The sequence below is a fragment of the Podarcis filfolensis genome, assembly GCF_964270895.1.
Source record: "Podarcis filfolensis genome assembly, chromosome: 12".
In the NCBI taxonomy this organism is placed as follows: domain Eukaryota; kingdom Metazoa; phylum Chordata; class Lepidosauria; order Squamata; family Lacertidae; genus Podarcis; species Podarcis filfolensis.
Genome location: NC_139614.1, coordinates 51,555,083 through 51,581,876, shown reverse-complemented (window position 1 = coordinate 51,581,876; position 26,794 = coordinate 51,555,083). Strand labels below are relative to the sequence as shown.

The 26,794-nt window shown below is 46.1% G+C and overlaps 1 protein-coding gene across 11 annotated transcripts in view; it reads right to left on the bottom strand.

Moving 5' to 3' along the window:
- Positions 1–26,794, bottom strand: part of ADCYAP1R1 (ADCYAP receptor type I) — a 161,499-nt gene that overhangs the window by 10,543 nt on the left and 124,162 nt on the right. For 3 of the 11 annotated variants that reach the window (XM_083579803.1, XM_083579807.1, XM_083579806.1), the window contains exons 14-17: positions 24,686–24,727; positions 15,929–16,012; positions 3,570–3,699; positions 178–219 (exon numbers count right to left, since the gene is read on the bottom strand). In XM_083579803.1, the coding sequence (XP_083435929.1) occupies positions 178–219; positions 3,570–3,699; positions 15,929–16,012; positions 24,686–24,727 (298 nt within the window). The remainder of the gene's footprint in view (positions 1–177; positions 220–3,569; positions 3,700–15,928; positions 16,013–24,685; positions 24,728–26,794) is intronic. The other 8 variants (XM_083579813.1, XM_083579804.1, XM_083579805.1 and 5 more) reach the window with 4 other exon arrangements.

Below are 26,794 nucleotides of genomic sequence, written 5' to 3'. Positions count from 1 at the left end.
GAGACCCTGTGCCTGACCTAGCCTGGTTTCCTGCATTGGCGCTGTTGGACTGACTCCTCATGGAACCCTTGGATTCGGGACTGGACCTGGACAGTGTTGCTTGGGTTTACCGCCAGGTCCAGCAAACTCAGGATCCTTTCCAACTCTACAATTCTATGATTCTATGAAAAGTCTTACCTCCCCATTCAAGAAGCAGTAAAGTACAGCGACCACGAAGCCCTGTGGGGAAGAGGAGAGAAACAGGCAGCTGTTCAGATTGTGGGATGTGATACGTAAGTAGTAGTCAAGTACAACATTCCTTGTTTTCCCAGAGTGAACATGCAAGGGGATGTTTGGACCAGCCAGTTGAAAACTTCCTGTTTCCTCCTGGGCTGGGACATACTTCCTCTTGCATGCAACCAGAGGTGGGCATGACCTTACCTGTCCAGGTAACAAAAGCACAAGGCACGTAGCCCTCCTCCCTTCTTCTCCATTTTCCTTTCATCGTGTGAGCTGCAGTGACTGCCAGTCTGCAGTCACTGGGATTAACCCCCCATATGGGGTAGATCCACATGTATATACATCTCTAACTAAGTCTGCCTTCAGGGATCCAACTGTGAACTGATGATGTGAGTAAACTACTTTTATATATCTTAAATAAGATTGTGGCGTCTTTATTCTTTTAAGAGGGAAACAAGGGGTCTTTCCAGGAATCTATATTGAGAAGCTCAAACAAGCTTGCAACCAGCTATCCACTGTGCCTTTAAAGGGGAATGTTAAAACTCTGCTAAGTTATAGAACTAGCAAGTTAGGAAGGATATTGATAAACAATATATCCTCTCCTGCTTCCCTGAACATTCCCACACAGATGCACTGAAAATTACCGGTTCTTGCTCTGCACAAACTGCTGGGTTGTGGGGGGGTTTTTTTGGGGGGGAGGGGCGTATTCTGCAACGTTCCATTGATGCAATAGTAGAGCATCACTGATGGATTTGCACATCATTCCATTTCATTAGTTGTTCTGCGATGCTTCAGTGTCACAGCACTATTGCCACCTAGAGGGCCGTTCTTTATTTGATTTCGACAATTTATATGCCGCTTGGTTCCTGGGACCTCCTAAGCAGTGTACCTTTAACCCCATACAATAAAGGTAAAAAAAATCAGCTAAAACTATAACATCAGAATTCAGTTGAAATGTCTGCTGTGGAGCAGCAAGACCAGGAATGCCCCCTACCCTGCCATCCTGAGAGCATCTGTGGTGTAAAAAAGTTGCAGAGACAATAATAATAATAATAATAATAATAATAATAATAATAATAATAATAATAATTTATTATTTATACCCCGCCCATCTGGCTGGGTTTACCCAGCCACTCTGGGCGGCTTTCAACAGAATATTAAAATACAATAGTCTATTAAACATTAAACATAATTATCCTCCCAGCGCTATGATTCCCAGAGCAGTTTAACAATCAACCCCTCTTGCAAGGGAACTCTGGGAATTGTAGCTCTGGGGGGGATAGAGGTCTCCCCTAATGACCCTCTGCACCCTTAACAAACTACAGCTCCCAGAATCCTTTGGGGCAGCCACAAGTGCTCAAAGTGGTATCATGGTGCTTTGAATGTGTGGTATGAACATAGCCTAGGTGGAAGAGAACAGGGAGCCACAAGGTAGTGGAGTGGCTGTGCGCAGACTTATGGCTGCTCTGGTTTGCTTCTTGACAGAAGGAGCAAGCCGCAGAAAAAGCAATTGAAGTTACACTAGCAGGGGGGAAATTGCACACACAGCAGAAACCCCCTGTTGCTGCTCATTTTCCTCTTTGCGGGAGAACAAGAGCCAACTAAAGCAAACCTACTGAAACTCATAAGCCCAAGCTAGCCATGTCCATTCACTTCAATGGGTCTACTCTGACATACCCGCCAACATTTCTCTATAGGCCCCGCGGAGGACCTTAAGGTCCATAAATAATAACACCCTAGGAGTCCCGGGCCCTAAGGAAGTCAGATTAGCCTCAACCAGAGCCAGGACCTTTTCAACACTGGCCCCAGCCTGGTGGAATGCTCTGTCTCATGAGACCAAGGCCCTGCGAGATCTGATTTCTTTCCACAGGGCCTGTAAGACAGAGTTGTTCCACCTGACCTTTGGCTTGGAATCAACTTGATCCCCCTTTCCTTTTTCCTTTCTCCTTCTGTTATGGAACTCCTATTTGGGGACTTCCCTGGCTTTTTTCTGGCCCACGTAGGACCAGTCTGGATAGTTGGCCATGGAGAAGATTTGATGTTTTCATCCCCCAAAAGTTTTGATTTGAGTTTCTACTGAAATGAGGCTGCATTTTAATTTTGTATTTTAAACTTGTTTTTAAGTTGTATTTTAATCAATTGTTTTTATACCTAGTGTTAGCTGCCCTGAGCCCGGTCTTGGCTGGGGAGGGTGGGGTATAAATAAAATTTATTATTATTATTATTATTATTATTATTATTATTATTATTATTATTGAAAAAGGGACGTCCTTTTCCATAATAATAATGATTTTTTTTATTTATACCCCACCCATTTGAATGGGTTACTCCAGGCACACTGGGCGACTTCCAACTTCCAATGATTATATAAAAACATAATAAAAAATTATATTTTAAAAAATACTTCCCTATACAGAGCTGCCTTCAGATGTATTCTAAAGTTTGTATAGTTACTTATCTCCAACCTGCCAAAAGACACTAGGAATTGAATCTGGGGCCTTCTGCATGCAAAGCAGACACACTGAGGACTAAACCGCCGAGCCTCTTGGGCTCTCCAACTGTAAGGTTGGCAGTTCGAATCCACACTATGGGGTTAGGTCTCGTTGCTTTGTCCCACCTACTGCCAACCTAGCAGTGCAAGTAGTGCAAAGCATATCAGTGCAAGTAGATAAATAGATACTGTTGCGTTGGGAAGGTAAATTGTGTTTCTGTGTGCTCTGGCTTCCATCACGGCGGTTTGTGCGCCAGAAACGGTTTAGTCATGCTGGCCACATGAAAGCTGTCTATGGACAAATGCCGGCTCCCTCGGCCTAAAAGCGGAGATGAGCGCTGCACCCCATAGTCAAATGTGACTTGACTTAACCAACCAGGGGTCCTTTACATTTACCATAATCCTACCACTGAAATATGTCCTTTCCTCTCCTTATCTGGGGTGGATGAGCAGGCAGGCAGATGGACACAGGCTATTTTGATGCATAAAAGGTAAAGGGACCCCTTGACCATTAGGTCCAGTCGTGGCCGACTCTGGGGTTGCGATGCTCATCTCACTTTATTGGCCGAGGGAGCCGGCGTACAGCTTCCGGGTCTTGTGGCCAGCATGACTAAGCCACTTCTGGCGAACCAGAGCAGTGCACGGAAATGCCGTTTACCTTCCCGGTGGAGCGGTACCTATTTATCTACTTGCACTTTTGACATGCTTTCGAACTGCTATGTTGGCAGGAGCAGGGACCGAGAAACGGGAGCTCACCCCATCGCCAGGATTCGAACCGCCAACCTTCTGATCGGCAAGTCCTAGGCTCTGTGGTTTAACCCACAGCGCCACCCGCGTCCCCATTTTAATGCACACTCACCTGGAAAGATCCCAGCCCCAGTTCGAAGACCAGCCTCTCCCTCTTGCTGACATTCTCTGGATAGAAGGCAAACACCGTGTAATGAATCCCAAACAGTGGAATAAGTAGCAAGGTGGAGCGAGCCAGTCTCCTGTTGAGATAAAGAGAAAGTGCCCTTCGTGAAACAATGCGGGTGCCCCACTTGTTTGCGTCTGTTCCAGTTTGGCAAGGAAGCAAAAAGCCCAATGAGGACAGAGAGACCTAATATTGAGCATTCACATTTGATCCCACTGCTCTTTATTAAACAGGCACAAAGAAACCCAGAAAACACGGGTCACCGATCTTTTGGGACCCATTGGAACATCTGAAACTTTGAGCAACTTCCTTGGGTGCCACCTGCTCTGGTTCACCCGCCTCTTCTGGATCAGCCCCCACACCCCACAAGAGACAGAAAGATGAAAGGCTAACACACACAAGCTTCACTTTTTCAATCTGGGTCTTGGACAGAGCCATAGAGCTGAAAGAGGAAGTGGGTAAGGGTCCGTTTTCCAACTTCCTGTTTCATCTTGATGTAGGGTTGGCCAAGGGGGCAGTGAGTGGAAAAGCTCAGGCACTTTGGGGAAAATAATAATAATAATAATAATAATAATAATAATAATAATAATTTCTTATTTGTGCCCCACCCATTTGGCTGGGTTTCCCCAGCCACTCTGGGCGGCTTCCAACAAAGATTAAAAATACATTAAAATGTCATACATTAAAAGCTTCCCTGAACAGGGCTGCCTTCAGATGTCTTCTAAAAGTCTGGTAGTTGTTTATCTCTTTGACATCTGATGGGAGGGTGTTCCACAGGGCGGGTGCCACCACCGAGAAGGCCCTCTGCCTGGTTCCCTGTAACTTGGCTTCTCGCTGTGAGGGAACTGCCAGAAGGCCCTTGGTGCTGGACCTCAGTGTCCGGGCAGAACGGTGGGGGTGGAGACGCTCCTTCAGGTATACTGGGCTGAGGCCGCTTAGGGCTTTACAGGTCAGCACCAACACTTTGAATCTCAGCAGTGCAACCACATTCATTGGCGACCTCTGCTATAAAACATATGAAACTAGTTTCTGCGGAGTCCCTTTAGGGCAGCCCTCACCAAGTGCTCTCCAGATGTTCTGGACTACAACTCCTATCAGCCCCAGCCAGCATGGTTTCAACTTAGGGAAGGCTCTCTGAAGGTTGTAGGACTACAGCTCCCATCATCCTTGAGCCTTGAGCATACTGGATGGGGCTGGTAGAAGTTGTAGTCCAAGATACTAAGGCAGGGAATACTGTTCTATGCCCATATTGTTTCATCTGAATAGCAGGGTCTCTCCAGGGTCTTCCTCAGCCCTGATCCTTTAGATCCTTTTAACAGGAGATGCCTGGGACAGGACCTGCAACATTCTGCATCCATCACTTAGGATCTACCACTGAGTTATGGATTCTCCTCAAGGACTGTGTACTTCTGTACACAACCGCTAATGATTCTGTCCTGAAATTCTGCCCATGTTGTTCTTGAGACAGAGTTGCAATAAATGCATGAAATGCTTTTCAAAACCCAGCTGTTCTCCTGGGGAATATTCATTCTCATCGACATCCACAGTGGTATTCTGTTTTCTTGGTGGTGTGGAGAAAGCGAAATGATTCAGCACAGGAAAACAAACCACGGAACAATACAACCCAAACATAAGCGGTGCTCCTAACTGCACTTCAGAGCAGATTTCTCATGAACAAGAATGCAGATGGATTCAGTAAACCATCAATGACGCCTTGGTGCAATTTACCGGGAGATCTCTCTTGTGCAATCTCCTCAAGTGACAGCAGAGCAGGGATGAGGGAACCTCAGGGCCTGAGGGGTGAATGTGCCTCCCTGGCACTTGTATCTGGCCCTTGGGACTCTCACCAGCAGCCCTGCTCCACACCTGCCTCGAGTGCTTTGGCCTGGCTGGAATGTGCCCTTGAGCTGTGATAATGTTTGGATCAAGACTGGTGGTGGTGGGATGGGCAGAAAACTCTGGATTTTGCTCTGTTGGTTACAGCGCGGTGCTGACAATGGCAAGGTTGCAGGTTGGATCTCTGTAAGGGGCATCTTCATATCCCTGCACTGCAGGCGGTTGGACTAGATGATCCTCAAAGTCCCTTCCAACTCTGATTTATGAGATTCTATGAGATATCTATGCAAGGGAAAGAGTCGCATCTGTTGCTCTGTTCAATTTCACTCCTGGCCCCACCCACATTTGCTTTGGGTCCTGCCCCCCACTGGCAGGTGGCCCCTGGAGGAATGGGGTCCCTGAAGGCAAGGGACCTTCAGGTTGCAAATAACAGCTTGGCAAATCAAATTACAGGAATTTGTGGAGATGGCTCAATTGACTAGCAAACTCAGAGGAAATTCGAAGCAATTTTTTTTTTTTTGGAAAAATGGGATGGTTATAGAAGATATGTTCAAAAATACAATAATAGTTTTGACTCCATGCTAGCATTCGAGTGACAAAGGAAGTAAAAGGAGGTGGATAACAATTAAGGATTTATTATGTTTTCTGAATATATTGGAAAATATATATAGAAAGGTTTATTGTTTTGGGTACATTCAACTGTAAGATAAAACATATGCAAAGGGACTTGACAGGAAGTCAAAACTGAAGAAAAGATTTTGTAAGATAAAAGGGGGGAAAATAATTATTTTTCATTATTTTCATCATTTCCCCCCCCTCTTTTTTGTGTCTGTGCATGTGTGTTTTGTATGGAATGTTTCGGAGGAAGTAAGACGTTAAATAACATAACAAACAAAATATTGATGTGTGTAATTTTTATTTCTCAATTATATTTTGTGGTAGTATGGTTGTAATGTTTTTTGTAACATAAAATCATTCAATAAAAATTATTTTTAAAAAAAGAAAAAAGAAAGAAAAAGGTTTCTTAGCCTTGCAGTAGGACTTCCTGGCAGGGGTGGAGGAAGGGGGGTGCAGTGGGGGCGGGCTGCCCTGGGTGTCATCACTGAGGGGTGTGTGACAAAATGCTGGGTGGTCTTCACTGCAGGGCCTGTAGCACGCCCAAGCTTCGTGTCTCTCCTGGGAGTGACGCAGTGGCTTGTTGCCCGCAGGCTCCGCTCTGCCCCAAACGGTCTGCCCGCCGCCTCCCCCTCAGCTGTAGGGTGGCTGAGTGGGAGGATGCAGGCAGACTCCCCGGAGGTCCCGCTGAGTGTCATGCTCCCATGCACGCCGCCCTAGGCGCCTGATCAGCTTGCTCCGCCGCTGCCTCCTGGACGAAGAAATTTGCATTTGTGTGTGTGTTCTTGGTTTTTAGGATGGGTTGGAAAGACACCCCTGTTTGTGAAAGCATTCTAATTTGTAAGTTTGCATGACCACTGCCCTTTGAATTAATAATAATAATAATAATAATAATAATAATAATAATAATAATTTATTTAAATGCCAGCCATCTGACTGGGTTGCCCCAGACACTCTGGGCAGCTCCCAACAAAAATACAGTGGTACCTCTAGTTGCGGACATGATCCGTTCCGAGGTGCCATTCACACCCTGAAAAGCCCGCAACTAGAGTGCCGCTTCTGTGGAAGCGCGGAGCACGATAGAGCGCTTCTGTGCATGTGCAAAGCACGCAGAACGCTTCTGCACATGCGTGGCAAAACCTGGAAGTATACACTTCTGGGTTTGCCGCGTTCGCAACCCGAAAAGCCGCAACATGAAGCAAATGCAACAAGAGGTATGACTGTACTAAAACAGTAAACACACAATACAACATCACACACTGAAAACTTTGGAGGTGAGCATCTGCAAGCTGTGGCAAATTAGCATTTGGGGAGAGTCGATGGAGAGAAGTGCTGATGAGCCAAGAAATCCCAGTTCGAATCCAGCTTCAGACAGGAACTTTATGCAAGACCTTAAGTAAGCCACTCTGTCTTGCCCTCAGTGCTCTGTCTGCAATATGGGGATCTGCCTTAAAGTGTTGTTCTTGATAAAAGGATAACTGAGGTTTGGTGCAGTTAGGAAACACGCTGTAGAAATATGTAGCATTACAAGAGAATTTTACTGCTGACCATTAAAGTATTTTCAGAAGCACATAAATACTTCTGGGAAATTAGCAGAAAGCTCAAACCATGCTAGTATGAGTGGCACCAGCTTTATAAATAAACGAAAAGGAAGTCGTAAGCGCAAGTCAGGCAAACAGACACTATCCCTACAATGCACCCATTTAAAAGCAAAACAGATCCATTTCGATTGCAATTCCTAAACCTCTAGGTAATTTCTAGCGGATGTAACAAGAGAGCGAACCATAAGCAGATGGAGATTCATGTGCTATCTTGTTCATATTAATTTCTCCTGCTGAAGAGGCAAGCCGCAAAGTGGCTTTTCTCTTCAGCAGCAAGATCAACTAGGGAGAAAAAAAGCAAGTGGCAGTGGATGGAGGGGCAGACTTCCTGGCACAGGTGGGTCGCTGCTGTGTACCAAGAGGTATGGTAGGAGAGGCAAGGCGGTGAGGAGGTTGGTGCTGGGCAAAAGCTGTGGCTCTACTGGTGCCTTTGTACGGTGCTGACTTCCTTGTCTCCTTGTTTTCTTCCTCTGGTGCAGATCTACACTCATGGTTTATAACGTTATCATAACATATTTGGACATATGATGTCTTGCCTGCAACGTTAAAGGTAAAGGTAAAGGGACCCCTGACCATTAGGTCCAGTCGTGACCGACTCTGGGGTTGCGGCGCTCATCTCGCTTTATTGGCCGAGGGAGCCGGTGTACAGCTTCCAGGTCATGTGGCCAGCATGACTAAGCCACTTCTGGCGAATCAGAGCAGCGCACGGAAACGCTGTTTACCTTCCCGCCAGAGCGGTACCTATTTATCTGCTTGCACTTTTACGTGCTTTCGAACTGCTAGGTTGGCAGGAGCAGGGACCGAGCAACAGGAGCTCACCCCGTCGCGGGGATTCGAACCGCCGACCTTCTGATCGACAAGTCCTAGGCTCTGTAATGTTAGTAATGCGCTATTAAAAAGTAACACCTGAGGAGCTGCAGAGCAGGCAGGAACCAAGAATAGGGGAACGACTGCATTGTTATGGAGGAAACAGGTAAGGAACCTTTTTATTTTACCAGTATACCCTGTGACTTTTTAGAACAATATATCTAATATCATTCTACTAACGTTAAAAAGGTCAGTGTAGATCCAGCCTAGGAATGGGCAAATCTGTGAGTGTCAGTTTCCTTCATTTTTCTATGCGAGATTGGGATCTTTCATTTTAAGCCCTCCTGAAAACATATCAGTGAATTTCCCCTCGTAGGAACATGTTTGCAAGGGAATTTCCCTAACACAATGCATTTCTGTATCTTATACTCACTAACGTGTTCATTTGTACGCACACTTTGTGTAGTTTTGTACCCTCTACTTGGCTGGGGAAGTGCAAAAGTTGGAGCAGCGCAAATTCTAAAGAATGGCAATGTTTTGGTATGTATGTAATTCCCCCAAAAGGTGAATTATACACCTTTAAATGCAAACGGGATCAAATTCCCGCCTCCCTCACTTGCAAGGTGTGCTTTTATATTCATAAACTGCTCTGAGCATCTCCTTTGTGGAGGAGATAAGGGCAGACTACATATTAAATAAAGAAATCTATCATCTATCTATCTATCTATCTATCTATCTATCTATCTATCATCTATCTATCTATCTATCTATCTATCTATCTATCTTATCTATCTATCTATCTATCTATCTATCTATCTATCTATCATCTATCAATCTATCTATCATCCATCTATCATCTATCTAGCAACTGGGTTTTTTAATCTTTTACCTGAGGACTTATGATTCTTCCGTTTAATTTCTTTTTTTTAATGTAGTTTATTATTCTGACGTTAGGCACCTTGAACAGTACAGTGGAACCTCTACTCACGCACGGAATCCGTTCCAGAGGTCCGTTCGTGAGTTGATCCGGGTTGCTGGGAGAAGCGCCATTCTGCGCCTGCAAATTCGGCGGCAGCGCCGTTCTGTGCATGTGCAGGTCGCAGCAGCCGCTTCTGTGCATGTGCAGTCAGCAGGAGCCGCTTCTGCGCGTGCCCATATCACGGCAAACCCGGTATTTACTTCCAGGTTTGCCATGGATGTGAGTCGAATTGTTCGCAAGTAGGGGCGGTGGTAAATCAAGGTTCTATTATATAAGGAAAGGAAGGGCAGTAATGTTCTAAATAATGAAATAAACTCCTATGTTAAACTAGGAAAATCTCCAAGCTTTCTGCTAAAACTGGAGTATAGGCATCTTTGTCACACCATCCTTTTCTCTCCCCAACCTCTGGTCGTTTACATCCCCTCCTCCAGTTCAATACTAATGCTGCCATGCATGTAAAATACTGCAAAAGCAATCTGAATGTGCTTGATTGCACCCAGGTTCTTCTTTTGTGTAACGATTTAGCAAAACAAACATGTGCCCCTGAAAGATAGTAAGAATCCCAATGACCCAAAACTTACAGAACCATAAAATTATAGAGTTTGAAGGGGGCCCCCAAAGGCCATCTAGTTCAACCCCCTCCAATGCAGGAATGACAGCTAATAAAAAAAAAACCCTGACAGATGGCCACCCGACCTCTAATGATTTCGTTTTACTTTTGGCAGTGTTCTATCAGCGCGCACAACCTCATATGTGTGTTGGCAAAACACTACACCAAAAAACGTGTGATGCAATCATGTGCTATGATCACATCAATACAGTCGTACCTTGGAAGTCGAACGGAACCCGTTCTGGAAGTCCTTCCAAAATGTTCGGAAACCAAAGCACGGCTTCTGATTGGCTGCAGGAAGCTCCCAGTGCCAGATTTACGTATAAGCTAAACAAGCTATAGCTTAGGGTCCCACTCTCTTGGGGGCCTCCAAAATGTTAAAGGGGGAAAAACCTGGATGTACATTTCCAAAATATAAGATAAAAAAGAAATAAAACAAAACCTGCATACAGCAACAGTGTTTTGTGTTGTGTCGGCTCCTATGATGTAACCCACGGGCCCCGCCTGCTAGCCTGCTCCCTAAAATATCACTCCTTTCTATATATAGGGTGCCTAGATTCTGCATGGACTGGTTGCATGGCAACATGCGCAAATGGCTTTAGATACCCGTTAGGTCCATAAACTACCATATAGCATACAGTGGTACCTCGGGTTACATACGCTTCAGGTTACATACACTCTAGGTTACAGACTCCGCTAACCCAGAAATAGTACCTTGGGTTAAGAACTTTGCTTCAGGATGAGAACAGAAATCGTGCTCCGGCGGTGCGGCAGCAGCTGGAGGCCCCATTAGCTAAAGTGATGCTTCAGGTTAAGAACAGTTTCAGGTTAAGAACGGACCTCCGGAACGAATTAAGTACTTAACCCGAGGCACCACTGTATATTCAACATAAAAAAGTGACAATTTGTTGTTGACAAAGGACAGCTGGACAAATAAAGGGCTCCATTGTCTTCAGTCGCTTAGGGCCTCATCAAACCTAAATCCGGCCCTGGAAGCTCCTGCAGCCAATTGGAAGTCATGGAAGTCGCGCAGGGACGATCGGGTTCCAAAGAAAGTTCGCAAACCAGAAAACTCACTTCCGGGTTTGCAGCGTTCACGAGCCAAAACGTCCGAGTACCAAAGCATTTGGGATCCAAGGTATGACTGTGAAGGTTTTTGTGTGCGCACTTTATTCCTGGATACATGGACACTGATGATGCACTGAAGGAACTGAAAGCTGTGATAAGCTGAGCCGGTGCTGACCTCTGTGCTGAATTTGGAAATTCAAGCAAAGGTGAGTTCCAAGGTTGCGCCCATTGCTAGTCTGAACAGAAGCCAACCCTCTGAAACAAATGCATTTGACTAACTTAAGTCCATTAATTTCATTGGACTTTCTTTGAGTAGAACTTGGTTGGAGCCAAGCTATGGTGTTTACTATTTTGTAAAAAAACACTTCTAAGAATGTGTGTTCTCAGAGAAGCCAACCAGATGGCTGTGGGAAACCTGCAAGCAGGATTTGACCACAAGAATAACTAGTGTATTTTTCGCTACATAAGACTCACCTGACCATAAGACGCACCTAGTTTTTAGCGGGGGAAAGCAAGAAAAGAAATATTCTGCGCAGAGTATGTAAGCGGCTTCGCTGAGAAGCCAGCAGAACAAGCTACACAGCTCTCGCTGAAGCCAGCAGAGCAAGATTGATAGCTGCTCAGCGCCTCTTCTGCTGGCTTCCCAGCAAAGTGGGATGAGGGACGAAAGGGAGCCATTACAAGGGAGCGTTGAACAGAGCCTGGCAGTGGCTCTTGCTGGCTTTTCCGGGAGGTGCGGGAAGAGACAGAGGGCAGCCCGTCACCCCCTTCTCCCACCTCGCAGAAAAGCCCCCAAGAGCCGCACACACACTCCACGTGGCTCTTTAAAGGTAGCGCTGAGCAGAGCCTCCTGCCTGCATTCACTCCATAAGACGCACACACATTTCCCCTTAGTTTTTAGGAGGGGAAAAGTGCATCTTATGGAGCAAAAAATATGGTATTTCCTGCTGCAGTTTCCAGCAGCTGTGGAGGCAGATAATGGCTAGTAGCCATCAGTAGCTACTATCTCTTCTCCATGAATCGGTCTAATCCTCTTTTAAAGCCTTCCAGGTTGGTTCCATATGCTTTCTTTTTATCCATCCTGAATCTTCCAACATTCAACTTCATTGATGTCCGCGAGTTCTATTCTTAAGCGAAGGGGAGGAAAATGTTTCCTCTGTCCACTTCCTCCATGCCGCACCATGGAGGAAGAGCATTACTTGAAAGAAGAAGCAAGGGAGTAGAAACCAGAAGGGCAAAACCAGAAGCACACATCAGTTCGACTTCAGGAAGAAGAGTAGATCATTTCGAAATCCAAAATCTGCAGAGAAATTTGTAGGGAAACACCAGGAGCCTCCCTAGGCGACCATTCACCCAAGCAAGCTTGTCATATGAGTTCTTCAGCCAAGCAGCGAGGGGGAATTTCTAAACTCTGCTTCTTGCCACATGGGAGCAGGATAGAAGCAAGCCCATTCAAACAACCAAGCTACAATGACCAGCTTGTTGAGTGGTTATAGGCAACAGAGGGTTAGTGGAGATAGCTGAATGCTCCCCGCCCCAAGCACCTCTCTCATCTCCCATCCACCTTCACCACCCACCCTTTCAATGAATGGCAAGAAGGGTAGTAGCAATGGAGAGGAAGGTTATATACTTTTCCCTTCTCTCTCTCCTTCGTCCGGATGAGGGCTGTGCCTATGTCAGAATTTGCCCTCTGATTCTTTGAAAGCCCCCCTACCCCCGTACAAGAGGCCTCATTTTCTCTCTCTCTTATTTGCAGAGTACAGTGGTACCTCGGGTTAAGAACTTAATTTGTTCTGGAGGTCCGTTCTTAACCTGAAACTGTTCTTAACCTGAAGCACCACTTTAGCTAATGGGGTCTCCCACTGCCAACCCACCACCGCCACACAATTTCTGTTCTCATCCTGAAGCAAAGTTCTTAACCCAAGGTACTATTTCTGGGTTAGTGGAGTCTGTAACCTGAAGCGTATGTAACCTGAGGTACCACTGTACTTCTGAGTGTCTGTGAATGTGGGGTTTTGCACCTACTGTATCACTGTGAGAGGGTGAAGGGTGGTGTGTATTTCTTCCTTCCTTACCCGTCAACATTTCTCCAGGACCCTGCAGCCTCCCTGGGTGCCCACACATTTCTCGATCTGAGAAATGTCCCACTGAAGGAGCTGCTTTATGACGTCTTCCCCTGGAAGACTTAAGCTGAAGTGTGGACACCCTGGAGGGCTGCAGAGAGCGGAAAGCTGGTGAGATGGTTTGTAGAATGAAAGAAAAGAAACTCACAAATACCCCTCGGCTGCGGAGGAGAGGACTACTGATTGCTACTAACCATGCCCTGCCTCCACTGTGGAGGCAGCAACAGTTGTGGAGGAAGCTGCTGGGGCACCCGGAGTGGCAAACATGATGTGCACCTGGGGGCCAGGTGATCTGCCCATAGAGGCGGGGCAATCCACCCATGGGGGTGTGTCGATCCTCCCGGGGGTGCCATCGGCAGCACCTGATCCTCCCAGGAGTGCCATTGGCAAAGCGCCAATTGTCCTGGGGGTGTCAGCACCGCCCGCTCATTGCGCAAATATGCCTAGCATGTGGCGCTGGGGATGCGAGTGCTGCCTGCTGGGAGTGCGCCCGTCGCCTGCCAGGGGTTGCCAGCGGGTGGCGCTTGGATCCCTGGCACCCAGCGCCGCACACCGGGCATATTTGCATGATCAGCAGGCAAATTTTCATGACGGCGATCCCGCCAATAGCGAAAATCCTCCTGCTGGGGGTGCAAGCGCCACCACGCTGATCCGCCCAGGGGGGGGATTTTGTCACACACCCCCTAGGCATGACACCCGGGGCAACCTGCACCTCCTGCACCCCCCCTTGTGATGCCCCTGGGCAGCAATGCTTCTGAATAGCAATTGTGGGAAACCCCCCAGGAAGAGAGAGTGCTCCTGTGCTTGAATCCTGCTTATGAGTGTCCCACAGACATCTGGCTGGCCATGTGTCAGGGAACTCACATCGGAGCGCAGAGCGGAGGTAGGGCTCTCCGATGATGCAGGAGAAGGGACCAGCAGGGAGAGGGAGAATACTTCCATTGGGGAAGGAAATAAGCGTGACACCAGGAAAGAAGGGGAGGAGGAAAGGTCTTCGGAGAGAGGGCTCCGAGATCCTTCCACAGGGTCCAGCGGGGAGAGCCCAGGACCTCCGCTGGCCACGCCCACTCTGCGCAGGAGACTTCCGCGCAGAGAGGCTAGGAGGAGACTTGGCGTCAAACAGCTTTTATGTTGGAAGAAGTTTAGGGAACGCTCACTGACGGATTCTGCCAGTGACTGAGACAGTCGCCTTGTAAGGGCTGTCAAATCAGGGAAAGGTTTAGCTACCCCAACAGCTGGGAGCAGTTTGGAACTTACGCACAAGCAACCCCAATTCCCATTACACCATGTGAACAGGGTAGTGTATGGGGGTGTTCCCCCCTTCTTTGTTAAACATTTACCTGGCACCCTGAAGCTTCATCAGCTGGCTGCACTTCCTGATAGGGAAACAAAGCCGTGAGAGGAATTATCTATTTTAGAGTAGGGTATAAAATCCATAAGAGTTTGGATTTGATATCCCGCATTATCACTAGCCTAAGGAGTCTCAAAGCGGCTAATGTTCTTCTTTCCCTTCCTCCCCCACAACAAACACTCTGTGAGGTGAGTGGGGCTGAGAGACTTCAAAGAAGTGTGATTGGCCCAAGGTCCCCCAGCAGCTGCACATGGAGGAGCGGGGAAGCAAACCTGGTTCACCAGATTACGAGTCCACTGCTGTTAACCACTACACCACGCTGGCTCTCTTAAGAACTTTAAGAAGAGCCTGCTGGGTCAGGCCAATGGCCCATCCAGTCCAGAATCCTGTCCTCACTGTTGCCAGCCAGATTCCTTTGGGGAACCCACCAGGATCCAAGCACGAGAGCAACTCTCCCCTCCTGTGGCTTCTAGGAATTGGTATACGGAAGCATCAGAAAGGTAGAAGGTAAAGGTAAAGGCCCCCTGGACAGTTAAGTCCAGTAAAAGGTGACTATGGGGTTGCGGTGCTCATCTTGCTTCAGGCCGAGGGAGCCGGCCTTCGTCCACAGACAGCTTTCCGGGTCATGTGGCCAGCAGCACTAAACCTCTTCTGGTGCAAGGGAACACCGTGATGGAAACCTGAGCGCACGGCAATGTCGTTTACCTTCCTTCAACAGTGGTACCTATTTATCTACTTGCACTGGCGTGCTTTCAGACTGCTAGGTTGGCAGGAACTGGGACAGAGCAACGGGAGCTCACTCTGTCACAGGGATTCAAACTGCCCACCTTCTGATCAGCAAGCCCAAGAGGCTCAGTGGTTTATACCACAGCGCCACCTGCGTCCCAGAAGCACCATTGCCATCCTGACTAGTAGCCATTTATAGCCTTCTCCTCCATGAATTTCTCTAATCCTTTTACAAAGCCATATAGATGGTTGGCCCTCACTTCCTCATGTGGGAGTGAGTTCCATAGTTTAACTACATACTGTGTGAATGAATACATTTTTTTTGTCTGCCTGAATCTACAGCCTGCATATTTTGGGTTGTTGTTGTTTTTTTGCCCCAATGGAACAGCACCATTCAGACATGGACGTTCCTCTCATTGGGACGCTATCAGCAAAAAGCACACAGAAAGTAACAGACAAAGCCGGCATGCAGCGGACGAGAAACACAGACGCTACCCTCAGCGGCGGCTACAGCTATGACCACGTCTTAGCAAACATGCATCAAAAACACACACAGAGAGATATTGCCACAGGATCGCGTACAACTTACAAGGTAATGGTGGACAGTTCTGACATCCTGCAAGCGTGTTGATTAGCCCTGCTGGACTTACAGTAGCATTTCTGAACGCAGCTGCTGAATGTGACAAGATCAGCAAACAAAGAAAATAAATAATAAAAAAGGGAAATAGTTTTCTCTCTCTTTTTTTTCTTTTCAGCTTATCACAACAAGGCCAAGAGGCATGTCAAACCCCAGAACACATTTTGGATAGGTTAAGATGACAAAAAAAGGAAGAAGCGTCATGGCAGGCACATGGAAATGGAAGGAGGTTTTTTTTTGCAAGGATACTGAATGCAGGAGGACAGACAGGAGAAGAGGCATTTTTTTGCATTCAGCCACCGAGCCAGCAGAAGCTTGCAAAGAAGCAGATGGTGCATCCATTCAATAAATGATGGCGAATTAACTGAACAAAACACATCTTAGATGCAGCTTGTGATTTTGATGGGTTCTGCTACAAAGCTAGCAAAAGGAGTCCCCTTGCAAATTGAAAATATACTTTAAGGAGATCTGCTCTGCTGTTTAGATTTTCAGAATATTCACTTGGCAGATTCAAATGACAGAGGAGCAGAGGAGCAATGGACACAAATGTTTAAAATATTCGCGGCAGAAAATCTGTTTGAGGTTTCGCCCAAGGGAGCCGTTTTAGGTTTCGTTGGACGTTCTCGTCAAGATTTAAAGGCCTGCTGTTGATTATGTGGAACTAAGAAAATACATTAGATGAAAGAGATCATTTGGAAGTCTGAGGCAGGTTCCACAGAAGAGGCACGAACACATCAGCTGCTAACAATTTGATTGCTATTTTTTCCTGTCGTTCTCAGTGCAGAAGAGCCAAGCCTTTTTTAAACCAAACTCATCAACAGAGATAATAACTTTAGCAACGTTAAAGCCATCTAAATTGGTCGCAATCTCTGCCTCCTGTGGCAGGCGGTTCCACAGTCTGTGCGCTTCATGAACAAGTCCTTTCTTTAATTTGTCCCGAGTCTTCCAACGTTTCAGTTTCATTGGATTTCCATGAGTGTTAGGATAGAGGGCAAATCCTCCCACCTGATATAATTTTTCCATACCACGTCCTTGAAACTTTGAAATCTTTCAGACTGTTAGATCTTCAAAAGGTCGAAACCCCTCTTTTGTCCAGTGCAGTCCCAGGACTGCCAAAGATGTTGTGCAACCCTGGTTTATATATATTTAGTGAGTCATAATGTTAAATACATACAGTACGTTTGGTTTATACAGTGGTGCCTTAGTTCTCAAATGCCTTGGTACTCAAACACCTTGGTTCCCGAACACTGAAAACCCGGAAGTAAGTGTTCCGGTTTTTGAATGTTTTTTGGAAGCCAAACATCCGACGCAGCTGTCAACTATTGTTTCCGGGGCTCCTGCACCAATCGGAAGCCGTGCCTTGGTTTCCGAACATTTTGGAAGTCAAACGGACTTCTGGAATGGATTAAGTTCGAGAACCATGGTACCACTGTATTTGGCACTTTTTGTTTTTGCTATTTATTTTGTGTGGGTTTTTTTGTTGTTTTTTTTTGAGGCTTTTTTGGTTAATTTGTTTTTGTGACTGTATGGAACCCAGTTCAGCTGATTTATTGTGTGACTGCAGAAATGGATAAAAGCCCCCCATCCAAACAATGACTATCATCAGTACAAGTAAGGGAAAAAAATAATTTAAATATTTATCATCTACAATACTGTCTTATTTATTTTATAGCACAGTACATTGTTTATTGCTTTCATTCTATGGATCAATGGTCTCGTTAGATAGCAAAATTCATGTTAAGTTGCTGTTTTAGGGGTTGTTTTTAAAAGCCTGGAACGGATTAATCCGTTTTGCATTACTTTCTATGGGAAAGTGCGCCTTGGCTTTGGAACGCTTTGGTTTTGGAATGGACTTCCAGAACGGATTAAGTTTGAGAACCAAGGTACCACTGTACATTATTTGTTGCATATGTTTTCTTCATTGGGTTGGCTAACTAGGGCAACCTATGGATGGAAAGTCCGCTGCCCAGATTAGATTGAACCTGCCTACTCTTGGAGAATGGAGTTCACACACACAGCCATTGATAATGTATTATTCTTGGTATTTCTCTACATTTCTGCAACATACTCCCGTTACACCTGTGGGGGTCTGCGATATGCGACCACCAGAGAGATGCTCTCAGAGGTTCATTTTGCATGTTTCTGTATCCCACAATGGAACCTGGAAATGGAATGCGGGTTCTAGTTCTGAACACCTGAGACTACAAGTCTAAGCCCACTCTCCTGGAGCAAACAACACTGGCCTCAATAGGACTTCCTTCTTTGAAGGCAGGTAAAGAATTGCACAACAGGGACTTTTGCTTTCACATTCCTCCTTTGTAATAATGGGGGGCAGGAAAGGGAGAAATGGGTTTCTAGCTGTCACTGTCAGCGGCAAAGTTGAGAGCAATTGCCGCCACTGTTGCAATTTCTGTGGAAGCAACAGGTGAAGATTGGGAAGCAGATACCATATTTTTTGCTCTATAAGACTCACTTTTTCCCTCCTAAAAAGTAAGGGGAAATGTGTGTGCCTCTTATGGAGCGAATGCAGGCTGCGCAGCTCTCCCAGAAGCCAGAACAGCAAGAGGGATTGCTGCTTTCACTGCGCAGCGATCCCTCTTGCTGTTCTGGCTTCTGAGATTCAGAACATTTTTCTTCTTCTTTTCCTCCTCCAAAAACTAGGTGCATCTTGTGATCCGGTGCGTCTTATAGAGCGGAAAATACGGTACTTTATCTTTCCCTTTTGTAAAAAAACTACATCGGATATGTCAACGGGGAATTTGCAGGTCATTTTAATGGATTAAAAAAGCCCTGGTGGTTATAAGCAACACATTTCAACAGATTTTCCCCCAAATGAATGTTGGCAAAGGATTCTGTTCCTAAGTGTTCGTTCTCCCAGTTTTCAAAATCACCCACTCCTCTGTTTCTCTGAATCCAAGCATATAAATACAGAAGAGCAATGCTAAACCTGAACCACAACCAAACAGTAACATGAGAACAGCGGGCTTGCGAAGATCACAAACAGGCTGTGATGGAGGTATTGACGCTAACATCTGGAACTGGAGGTCTAGCACCTGTGGAGGTAGATGCTGTAGTCTTAGCTATGGTTGCTAAAAGCTATTAGGAGGTCTACCCTCTAGATCAGGGATGGGAACATCTGGCCTTCCAGATGTTGCTGGATTCTAGCTCCCATCAACATGAGTGGTGGTGGTCAGGGATGAAGGAGATGGAGTCCAGCAACATCTGGAGGGCTGGAGGTTCCCCAGCTCTGTTCTATATAAGGGATGACTACCTTGTAGATCAAACCTATCCATTCTTAAGGAAATCAGCCCTGAGTGCTCACTGGAAGGACAGATCCTGAAGCTGAGGCTCCAGTACTTCGGCCACCTCATGAGAAGAGAAGACTCCCTGGGAAAGACCCTGATGTTGGGAAAGATGGAGGGCACAAGGAGAAGGGGACGACAGAGGACGAGATGGTTGGACAGTGTTCTCGAAGATACAAATATGAGTTTGACCAAACTGCGGGAGGCAGTGGAAGACAGGAGTGCCTGGTGTGCTCTGGTCCATGGGGTCACGAAGAGTCGGACACGACTAAATGACTAAACAACAACACCTTGTAAGCCCACAATCTGGCCCTTGTAAGCAATTCTATTTGGTTCCTTGTAGCTCTACCAAGTGTTTATGAAGGTATGGCAAACATTTGCACACAATCGCACTCATAAACAGGGCTGGATTAAACCTGCTGAAGCCCTGGCTTGGGGTGGGGAACCTCTGGTTTGTGGACCAATCTTGGCTGAATGGGACACTGGTATAATTTGGCCTATGGGGTCATTTTCCCACCATTACTATGGGACTGACAAAATAGGAATTCCATTTTGTACATACAGTCACACCTCAGGTTACAGACACGTTAGGTTGCATTTTTTCGGGTTATGGACCGCTGAAAGCCAGAAGTACCGGAATGGGTTACTTCCAGGTTTTGGTGGTCACACATGTGCAGAAGCGCTAAATCGCTGTAACCTTACTTCTCGCAGGGAGGGAACCACCAGAAGACCCACAGAGGTGGACCTCAGTGTCTGGGCTGAACGATGGGGATGGAGACGCTCCTTCAGGTATACTGGGCCAAGGTCGTTTAGGGCTTTAAAGGTCAAGACCAACACTTTGAATTTTGCTCGGAAACATACTGGGAGCCAATGTAGGCCTTTCAGGACTGGTGTTATATGGTCTCGGTGGCCACTCCCAGTCACCAGTCTGGCTGCCGCATTCTGGATTAGTTGTAGTTTCCGGGTCACCTTCAAAGGTAGCCCCATGCTGTAGTCCAAGCGGGAGATAACCAGAGCATGCACCACTTTTAAGGCTTGCTGGGTTCTGGGTGGTGGTGGGTCTGGAATGCTTTCTAATGACAATACATCAGTCAGCTCCTCCTCTTCCTCTCCTATTATTTCCCAACTTTCCCCTCATCTTCTCTGTGACCTCCCTCCCTCAAACCCCTGTTGTAATTCTGAGCTGTCTTTTTCTCCTTCTCTGGAAGGGTCAGGTTGGGGAGGTGGTCTCCATCATTTCTCCTCTGCCCAGTCTCTGACAGGAACCCTTATGGTCCCAAGTATAAACGGGGGACTTGCGAAGCTGTGTGAGTGATTTTGGCAGGTTGGCAGCCTCACACGCCTGTCAAGTTTGTCCCGAAAGGCGAATCCTGATAAGCTTCTGTCCCATGGAGCCAAAAGGGTTCTTTATCCCTGCCCTAAACAGTGTCACGTTTAAGAGGCATTACAGGACAACAATAAGAAGAAGTGCAGTATTCTTTCAGAAAAAAATACAGCAGAACGGAAAATAGAAATAATAGAAGTAATAGTTGTTTATGTATCAATAAGTCACGGCACAACTGAAAAGTAACAATTCATAGAATCATAGACTTCTAAAGTTGGAAGGGGTCCCAACAGTCATGAAGTCTGTTATGTACTAAGCTTGGATCCTAGAACAATAGGCAGGTAGGATCCTAAAATGCAAGAACCTGATTGGCCTGCAGGAGCAGCCCAATCAGACCCTAGGAGGAAGTTAATCAGCCTATTAGGCCGGTAGGATGCTAGGATGCAACAACTGATTGGCTTGCAGCAGCAGCCCAATCAGGCTCCAGGAGAGAAACATAATCAACCAATCAGACGGTACTCAGTGTGTAAACAATGTATATAAAGCCTGAGGTTCGGGGGGAAATTCAATCACTGTTCCTAAGTAAAGAGCATGAAATTACTACTCGACTCTGAGTATATTTCAAAGTCCCTGTAATGCATTCAGCTAAAGCATAGGTCTTGCAATAAGCCTAGCTGCGTACAAAATACCTTTCAATGAAAATGCCTCCTGACTTCTTATTAAGCATTCCTGAAAACATTTTGATGTACAGCAACAGACAAACAGCTCCGTGGTTTAGCAATTTCTAAACAGAAGGGGCAAGGCAACTGCGTACCCCGTGCACTTTCTGCCCCTAACATAAAACCTAAAACACCTTCTTTCATGATTTTTTAAAAGGATCGTGTTTGTTTGTTCTTAAGAGGCCTCTCATAAACTGAGGCTCCATGTTGTAGCTTAAATCTGGTGCTACTGAGGAGGAAAAGGAAATGCATTCAAATCCCTATGGAGATATTCCACTCAGTGTTTCTGTACGTAAACATTATCCTTGCACAGCAAGCCACTTCCAAACACAAACTCAAGCACCCCCTCTATCCTCTGCCCAGACAAACCTGAGACGCTATCAGAACTGAAGGGCATATTCCAGCCAGGCAAAAACACTCAGGGATGCAAAACAGGGCCTGTGTGTTTGTGTAGCCTGGGAAGATGGAGAGCAGCCAGAGAAAGGAGCCTAGAAAGACACACCCATTTCTCAGGTTCCCCACCCTGGTTTGGGCTTTAAATCCAAATTTAGATTTGGGCCCAGAGTAGGGTTGCCATACGTCTGGGAATTCCCTGACATGTCTTCTTTTGGGGTCACGTATAAGCTAAACAGGCTATAGCTTAGGGCCCCCACTCTCTTGGGGGCCCCCAAAAAAATTAAAGGGAAAAAACCTGGATGTACATTTCCAAAATATAAGATAAAAAACAAATAAAATGAAACCTACACACAGCAACAGTGTTTTGTGTTGTGTAGGCTCCTATGATATAAGTCATGGGCCCCGCCTGCTAGCCTGCTCCCTAAAATATCACCTCTTTGCTCATTTCTATATCAATTACTTTGATAAAATACACATTTTGTTGTGTGCAAATGGCTTTAGATACCTATGAGGTCCATAAATTACCGTATAGCATATATTCAACACAAAAAACCCAGTGATAATTTGTTGTTGACAAAGGACAGCTGGACATATAAAGGGCCCCATTGCCTTCAGTAGCTGAGGGCCTCATCAAACCTAAATCCTGCCCTGAGGGGTCCTACATGCCCATCTTCTGAGGGGGGGGGGGATTTTACATTATAAATCAAATGTCCTTGATTTTGGATTTTTTTTTTTTAAAAAAGAAAGTGTGTTGCCGGCTCTGGTTCTGGCGCCGGCTCCCCGGACTCAGGTGTGGGTGGCTCGGGCTTGAAAGCAGTGGAGGGGGGCTATCGGGCGATTGCCCTCAAAAAGCTCAACAACTTTTTGTGTTCAGATTTCTACCTCTTGAAATATGGCAACCCTAAGGAAATCAGCCCTGAGTGCTCACTGGAAGGACAGATCCTGAAGCTGAGGCTCCAATACTTCGGCCACCTCATGAGAAGAGAAGACTCCCTGGAAAAGACCCTGATGTTGGGAAAGATGGAGGGCACAAGGAGAAGGGAACGACAGAGGACGAGATGGTTGGACAGTGTTCTTGAAGCTACCAGCATGAGTTTGACCAAACTGCGGGAGGCAGTGGAAGACAGAAGTGTCTGGCATGCTCTGGTCCAGGGGGTCACGAAGAGTCGGACACGACTAGACGACTAAACAACAACAGCCCAGAGGCAAACTGGCAATCAGCACAACTGCCGCAACAAAGGTGTTGCATCTTTTAACAGCCTGGTCTCTATCGAGATCTGGGGAGCTGTATTCTGCACTAGAAGAAGCTTCTAAATTGTCTCCAAACAACACATCCAGAGCTTTTAGCTCCTGCAATGGCCCAATCTGACCTTTGTGGAACAGCCATATATAAACAAAGTTTGGCAAATTGGGAACCTACTAGGCACTCCAAAAACAGGGACATGACATGGTTCAAAAAATAGCTGGAATATCAAAGCTTCATCTTCAAAGTGGGCTGTTTTTAATCACCTACGTTTTGGGGCTATCGGCCACGGGTAATAATAATAATAATAATAATAATAATAATAATAATAATAATAATTTATTTATACCCCGCCCATCTGGGTGTCTTCCAAAAAAAATATTAAAATACTGTAATGCAGCAAACATTAAAAGCTTCCCTAAACGGGGCTGCCTTCAGATGTCTTCTAAAAGTCTGGTAGTTGTTGTTCTCTTTGACATCTGGTGGGAGGGCGTTCCACAGGGAGGGCGCCACTACCGAGAAGGCCCTCTGCCTGGTTCCCTGTAACTTGGCTTCTCGCAGTGAGGGAACCGCCAGAAGGCTCTCGGTGCTGGACCTCAGTGTCCGGGTAGAAAGATGGGGGTAGAGATGCTCCTTCAGGTATACTGGGCCGAGGCTGTTTAGGGCTTTAAAGGTCAGCGCCAACACTTTGAATTGTGCTCGGAAACGTACTGGGAGCCAATGTAGGTCTTTCAAGACCGGTGTTATATGGTCTCGGCGGCCACTCCGTCACCAGTCTGGCTGCCGCATTCTGGATTAATTGTAGTTTCCAAGTCACCTTCAAAGGTAGCCCCACGTAGAGCACATGGCAGTATTCTAAGCGGGAGATAACCAGAGCATGCACCACTCTGGCGAGACAGTCTGCGGGCAGGTAGGGTCTCAGCCTGCATTCCAGATGGAGCTGGTAAACAGCTGCCTTGGATACATATTTGACCTGTGCCTCCATGGACAGCTGTGAGTCCAAAATGACTCCCAGGCTGCGCACCTGGTCCTTCAGGGGCACAGTTACCCCATTCAGGACCAGGGAATCCTCCACACCTGCCCGCCTCCTGTCCCCCCAAAACAGTACTTCTGTCTTGTCAGGATTTAATCTCAATCTGTTAGCCGCCATCCATCCATAGAACTGATCCTCTCCATGCAGAAGGTTTTGGGTTCAGCCTCGGGCATCTCCAGTTAAAAGTAGCAGGTGATGGAAAAGAGCTTTCTCTGGCTGAGCACCTGGAGGGCTGCTACCAGTCAGAGTTGACCAAACTTGGTAGTAGCCTGATCTAGTGTATGGCAGCTTTCTATACTCTTAAGAGAACTGTGTGTACAACTGGAGCCTTGCTTGGCTATTTTCTTCAGGGCAGTTTTAGATGCTGAAGAGACAAGCCTCTTTTGAAACCGAACGGTGGCTTGTCTTTTCAGCAGCGAAGACCCTTTTGTGTGCGCTTCTGTCCTCTTTGGACACAGGTCTCTTTGCCTGGTCTACAGGTCTCTGTCCTTTCCCATGGTTTTGCAAAAGCAGAATAAATTATGCAAGGTAGACACTTGTGAAATGACTTTATCTGCATAATTTATACACATTTTGCCTTTTAAAAAAGAAGTGTTTCTCCACACACACACACACCCAGAAAACTTTAGAACATTGGGATCCTTTAATCTAAGTCTTATTCATTTTCCCCCTAGAGGTAAAATTATACCTACCGATGGGATATGCCATGTTTCTCCTCTCTTTCCACCATGAAGCTAGTTGGAGGAATGATGTACACCTGTGTTAGCTAAATATATATGCATGCTTTCAACATGCATGATGACAAAAGGTGCTATTAAGGTGACAAAGTAAAGAAAGAAAAGGTGGGTGCAAGCCAGAATAAAACCAAGATGATAGTCAGGGACGTTGGCTTACTGCACAGCTGTCAAAATAATGACAGGTGGCGACGAGATTTTGTGCATTGAACCAAATCTAATTATAGTGATAATAAATGGACCGGTAGCCAACATGGTGCTCTTCAGATGTTGTTGGACTCCACCTCCCATCATCCCATGGTTAGGGATGATTATGGGAGTTGTAGTCCAACAATTCCTGGAAGGCACTTAACATGGTGCAACCCCAGGACTCTAAGACAAAGGGCAGATCTGCCTCCTGGTGCCATAGACAGAAGACTGGAGCCTATCGGCTGGAGACTTTTGAATAAGGTTTGAAGCTGGTTATGAGTAAGACCCAAATCGTTCCACTTGGGTGAGGTACTATGTGGCCATGGTCTCATCTGTAGACAGTGAAAAATTGTCATTCTGGATGCACGTGGTACTGACTGCATGGAATCCTGCCCTCTGTTCTGAAGGGTTGTAAGCCTGCTATTTGAGAGTGCCCTCTGCCTGAGTCCAAGTCTGGTTTAAAGAGAAGGAATCAGGAAATGAAGTCTTGAGGTTGCCCATACATGTCACTTGGGGGCCACTAAGGTGAGATGTGCTGCAATTCCTATTTAAATGATAGTCATTATTTCCAAATTTGCACCTATACATATGGATTAGGTAAAGGTAAAGGGACCCCTGTCTGTTAGGTCCAGCCGCGGACGACTCTGGGGTTGCGGCGCTCATCTCGCTTTATTGGCCGAGGGAGCCGGCGTACAGCTTCCAGGTCATGTGGCCAGCATGACTAAGCCGCTTCTGGCGAACCAGAGCAGTGCATGGAAATGCCGTTTACCTTCCCGCTGGAGCGGTACCTATTTATCTACTTGCACTTTGACGTGCTTTTGAACTGCTAGGTTGGCAGGAGCAGGAACCGAGCAACAGGAGCTCACCCCATCGCGGGGATTCGAACTGCCGACCTTCTGATCGGCAAGCCCTAGGCTCAGTGGTTTACACCACAGTGCTACCCGCATCCATGCATATGGATTAGCATATACAAATCTGGTGATGTCATAAACTCTCTTCTTTCTTTCTGGTGATGTGTAAGTAGGTGCCCTACATGAAAGTGGTGAGAGGTTTTGGTTCAGCCTGAGTTGCAGCATCTGCAGCTGATCAACAGAGTTGCTCTGATGCAGCAACTTTCCATTTGCAAATCCCTCTCTGGACTGAGAACTGAATGTGTAGTTGTTGTTGTTCTTATTATTTTTAATTATATTTATTAATCACTTTTTTAAAAAAAGAAAAGACCTCAAAGCGACTTACGGAATCAGAAGTTGACATATACCGCGATACCCTGAATTTGATACACCTGATCGTATAGATGCACATCGTCCCATTGGTGAGCAAGAAATATATTTAGGAAACAAAATGAATGTACCACTTGATAAAGCCCAATAGCAGTGCATTTTGCAACACTATTGCTACATACGATTGGAGCTGGTGTGTATCAATAAATAGAGATGAAATGAAATTTTTCACTTAAAAAATGCAAATATTTCATAATATTTTTTTTTTTTAAAGTCGTATGAAGTCTTTGAAGGCTGCTTTTGGAAAATTAAGTCTTAAGATTGGCTGATGGCTTTGCAGGCAATTGTGCTAAGGATCAATCGTTTCCATTGTTTCTAATACCTCTAAATACAACAGCATTTATAATCTGGGAATATTGCCAAGATGAATTATGTACCCAACCATCTTCAGCAAGTCCCAGTTCATGCCAGGTCCAGTTTCAATGCACCAAACTAACAAGCCTGGCTTAACCTTCAAGCTTTTGCCTTGTGCTAACTGAACCGTTGGGTGGGCTTGATTTGCAGTACGCGAAAGTCCCCTTTTTGCATTCATGGGTTGGCAAGCAAATAAACATCCACATGGGCAATGCGCAAGCGAAAAAGGTCTGGATGGAAAAAC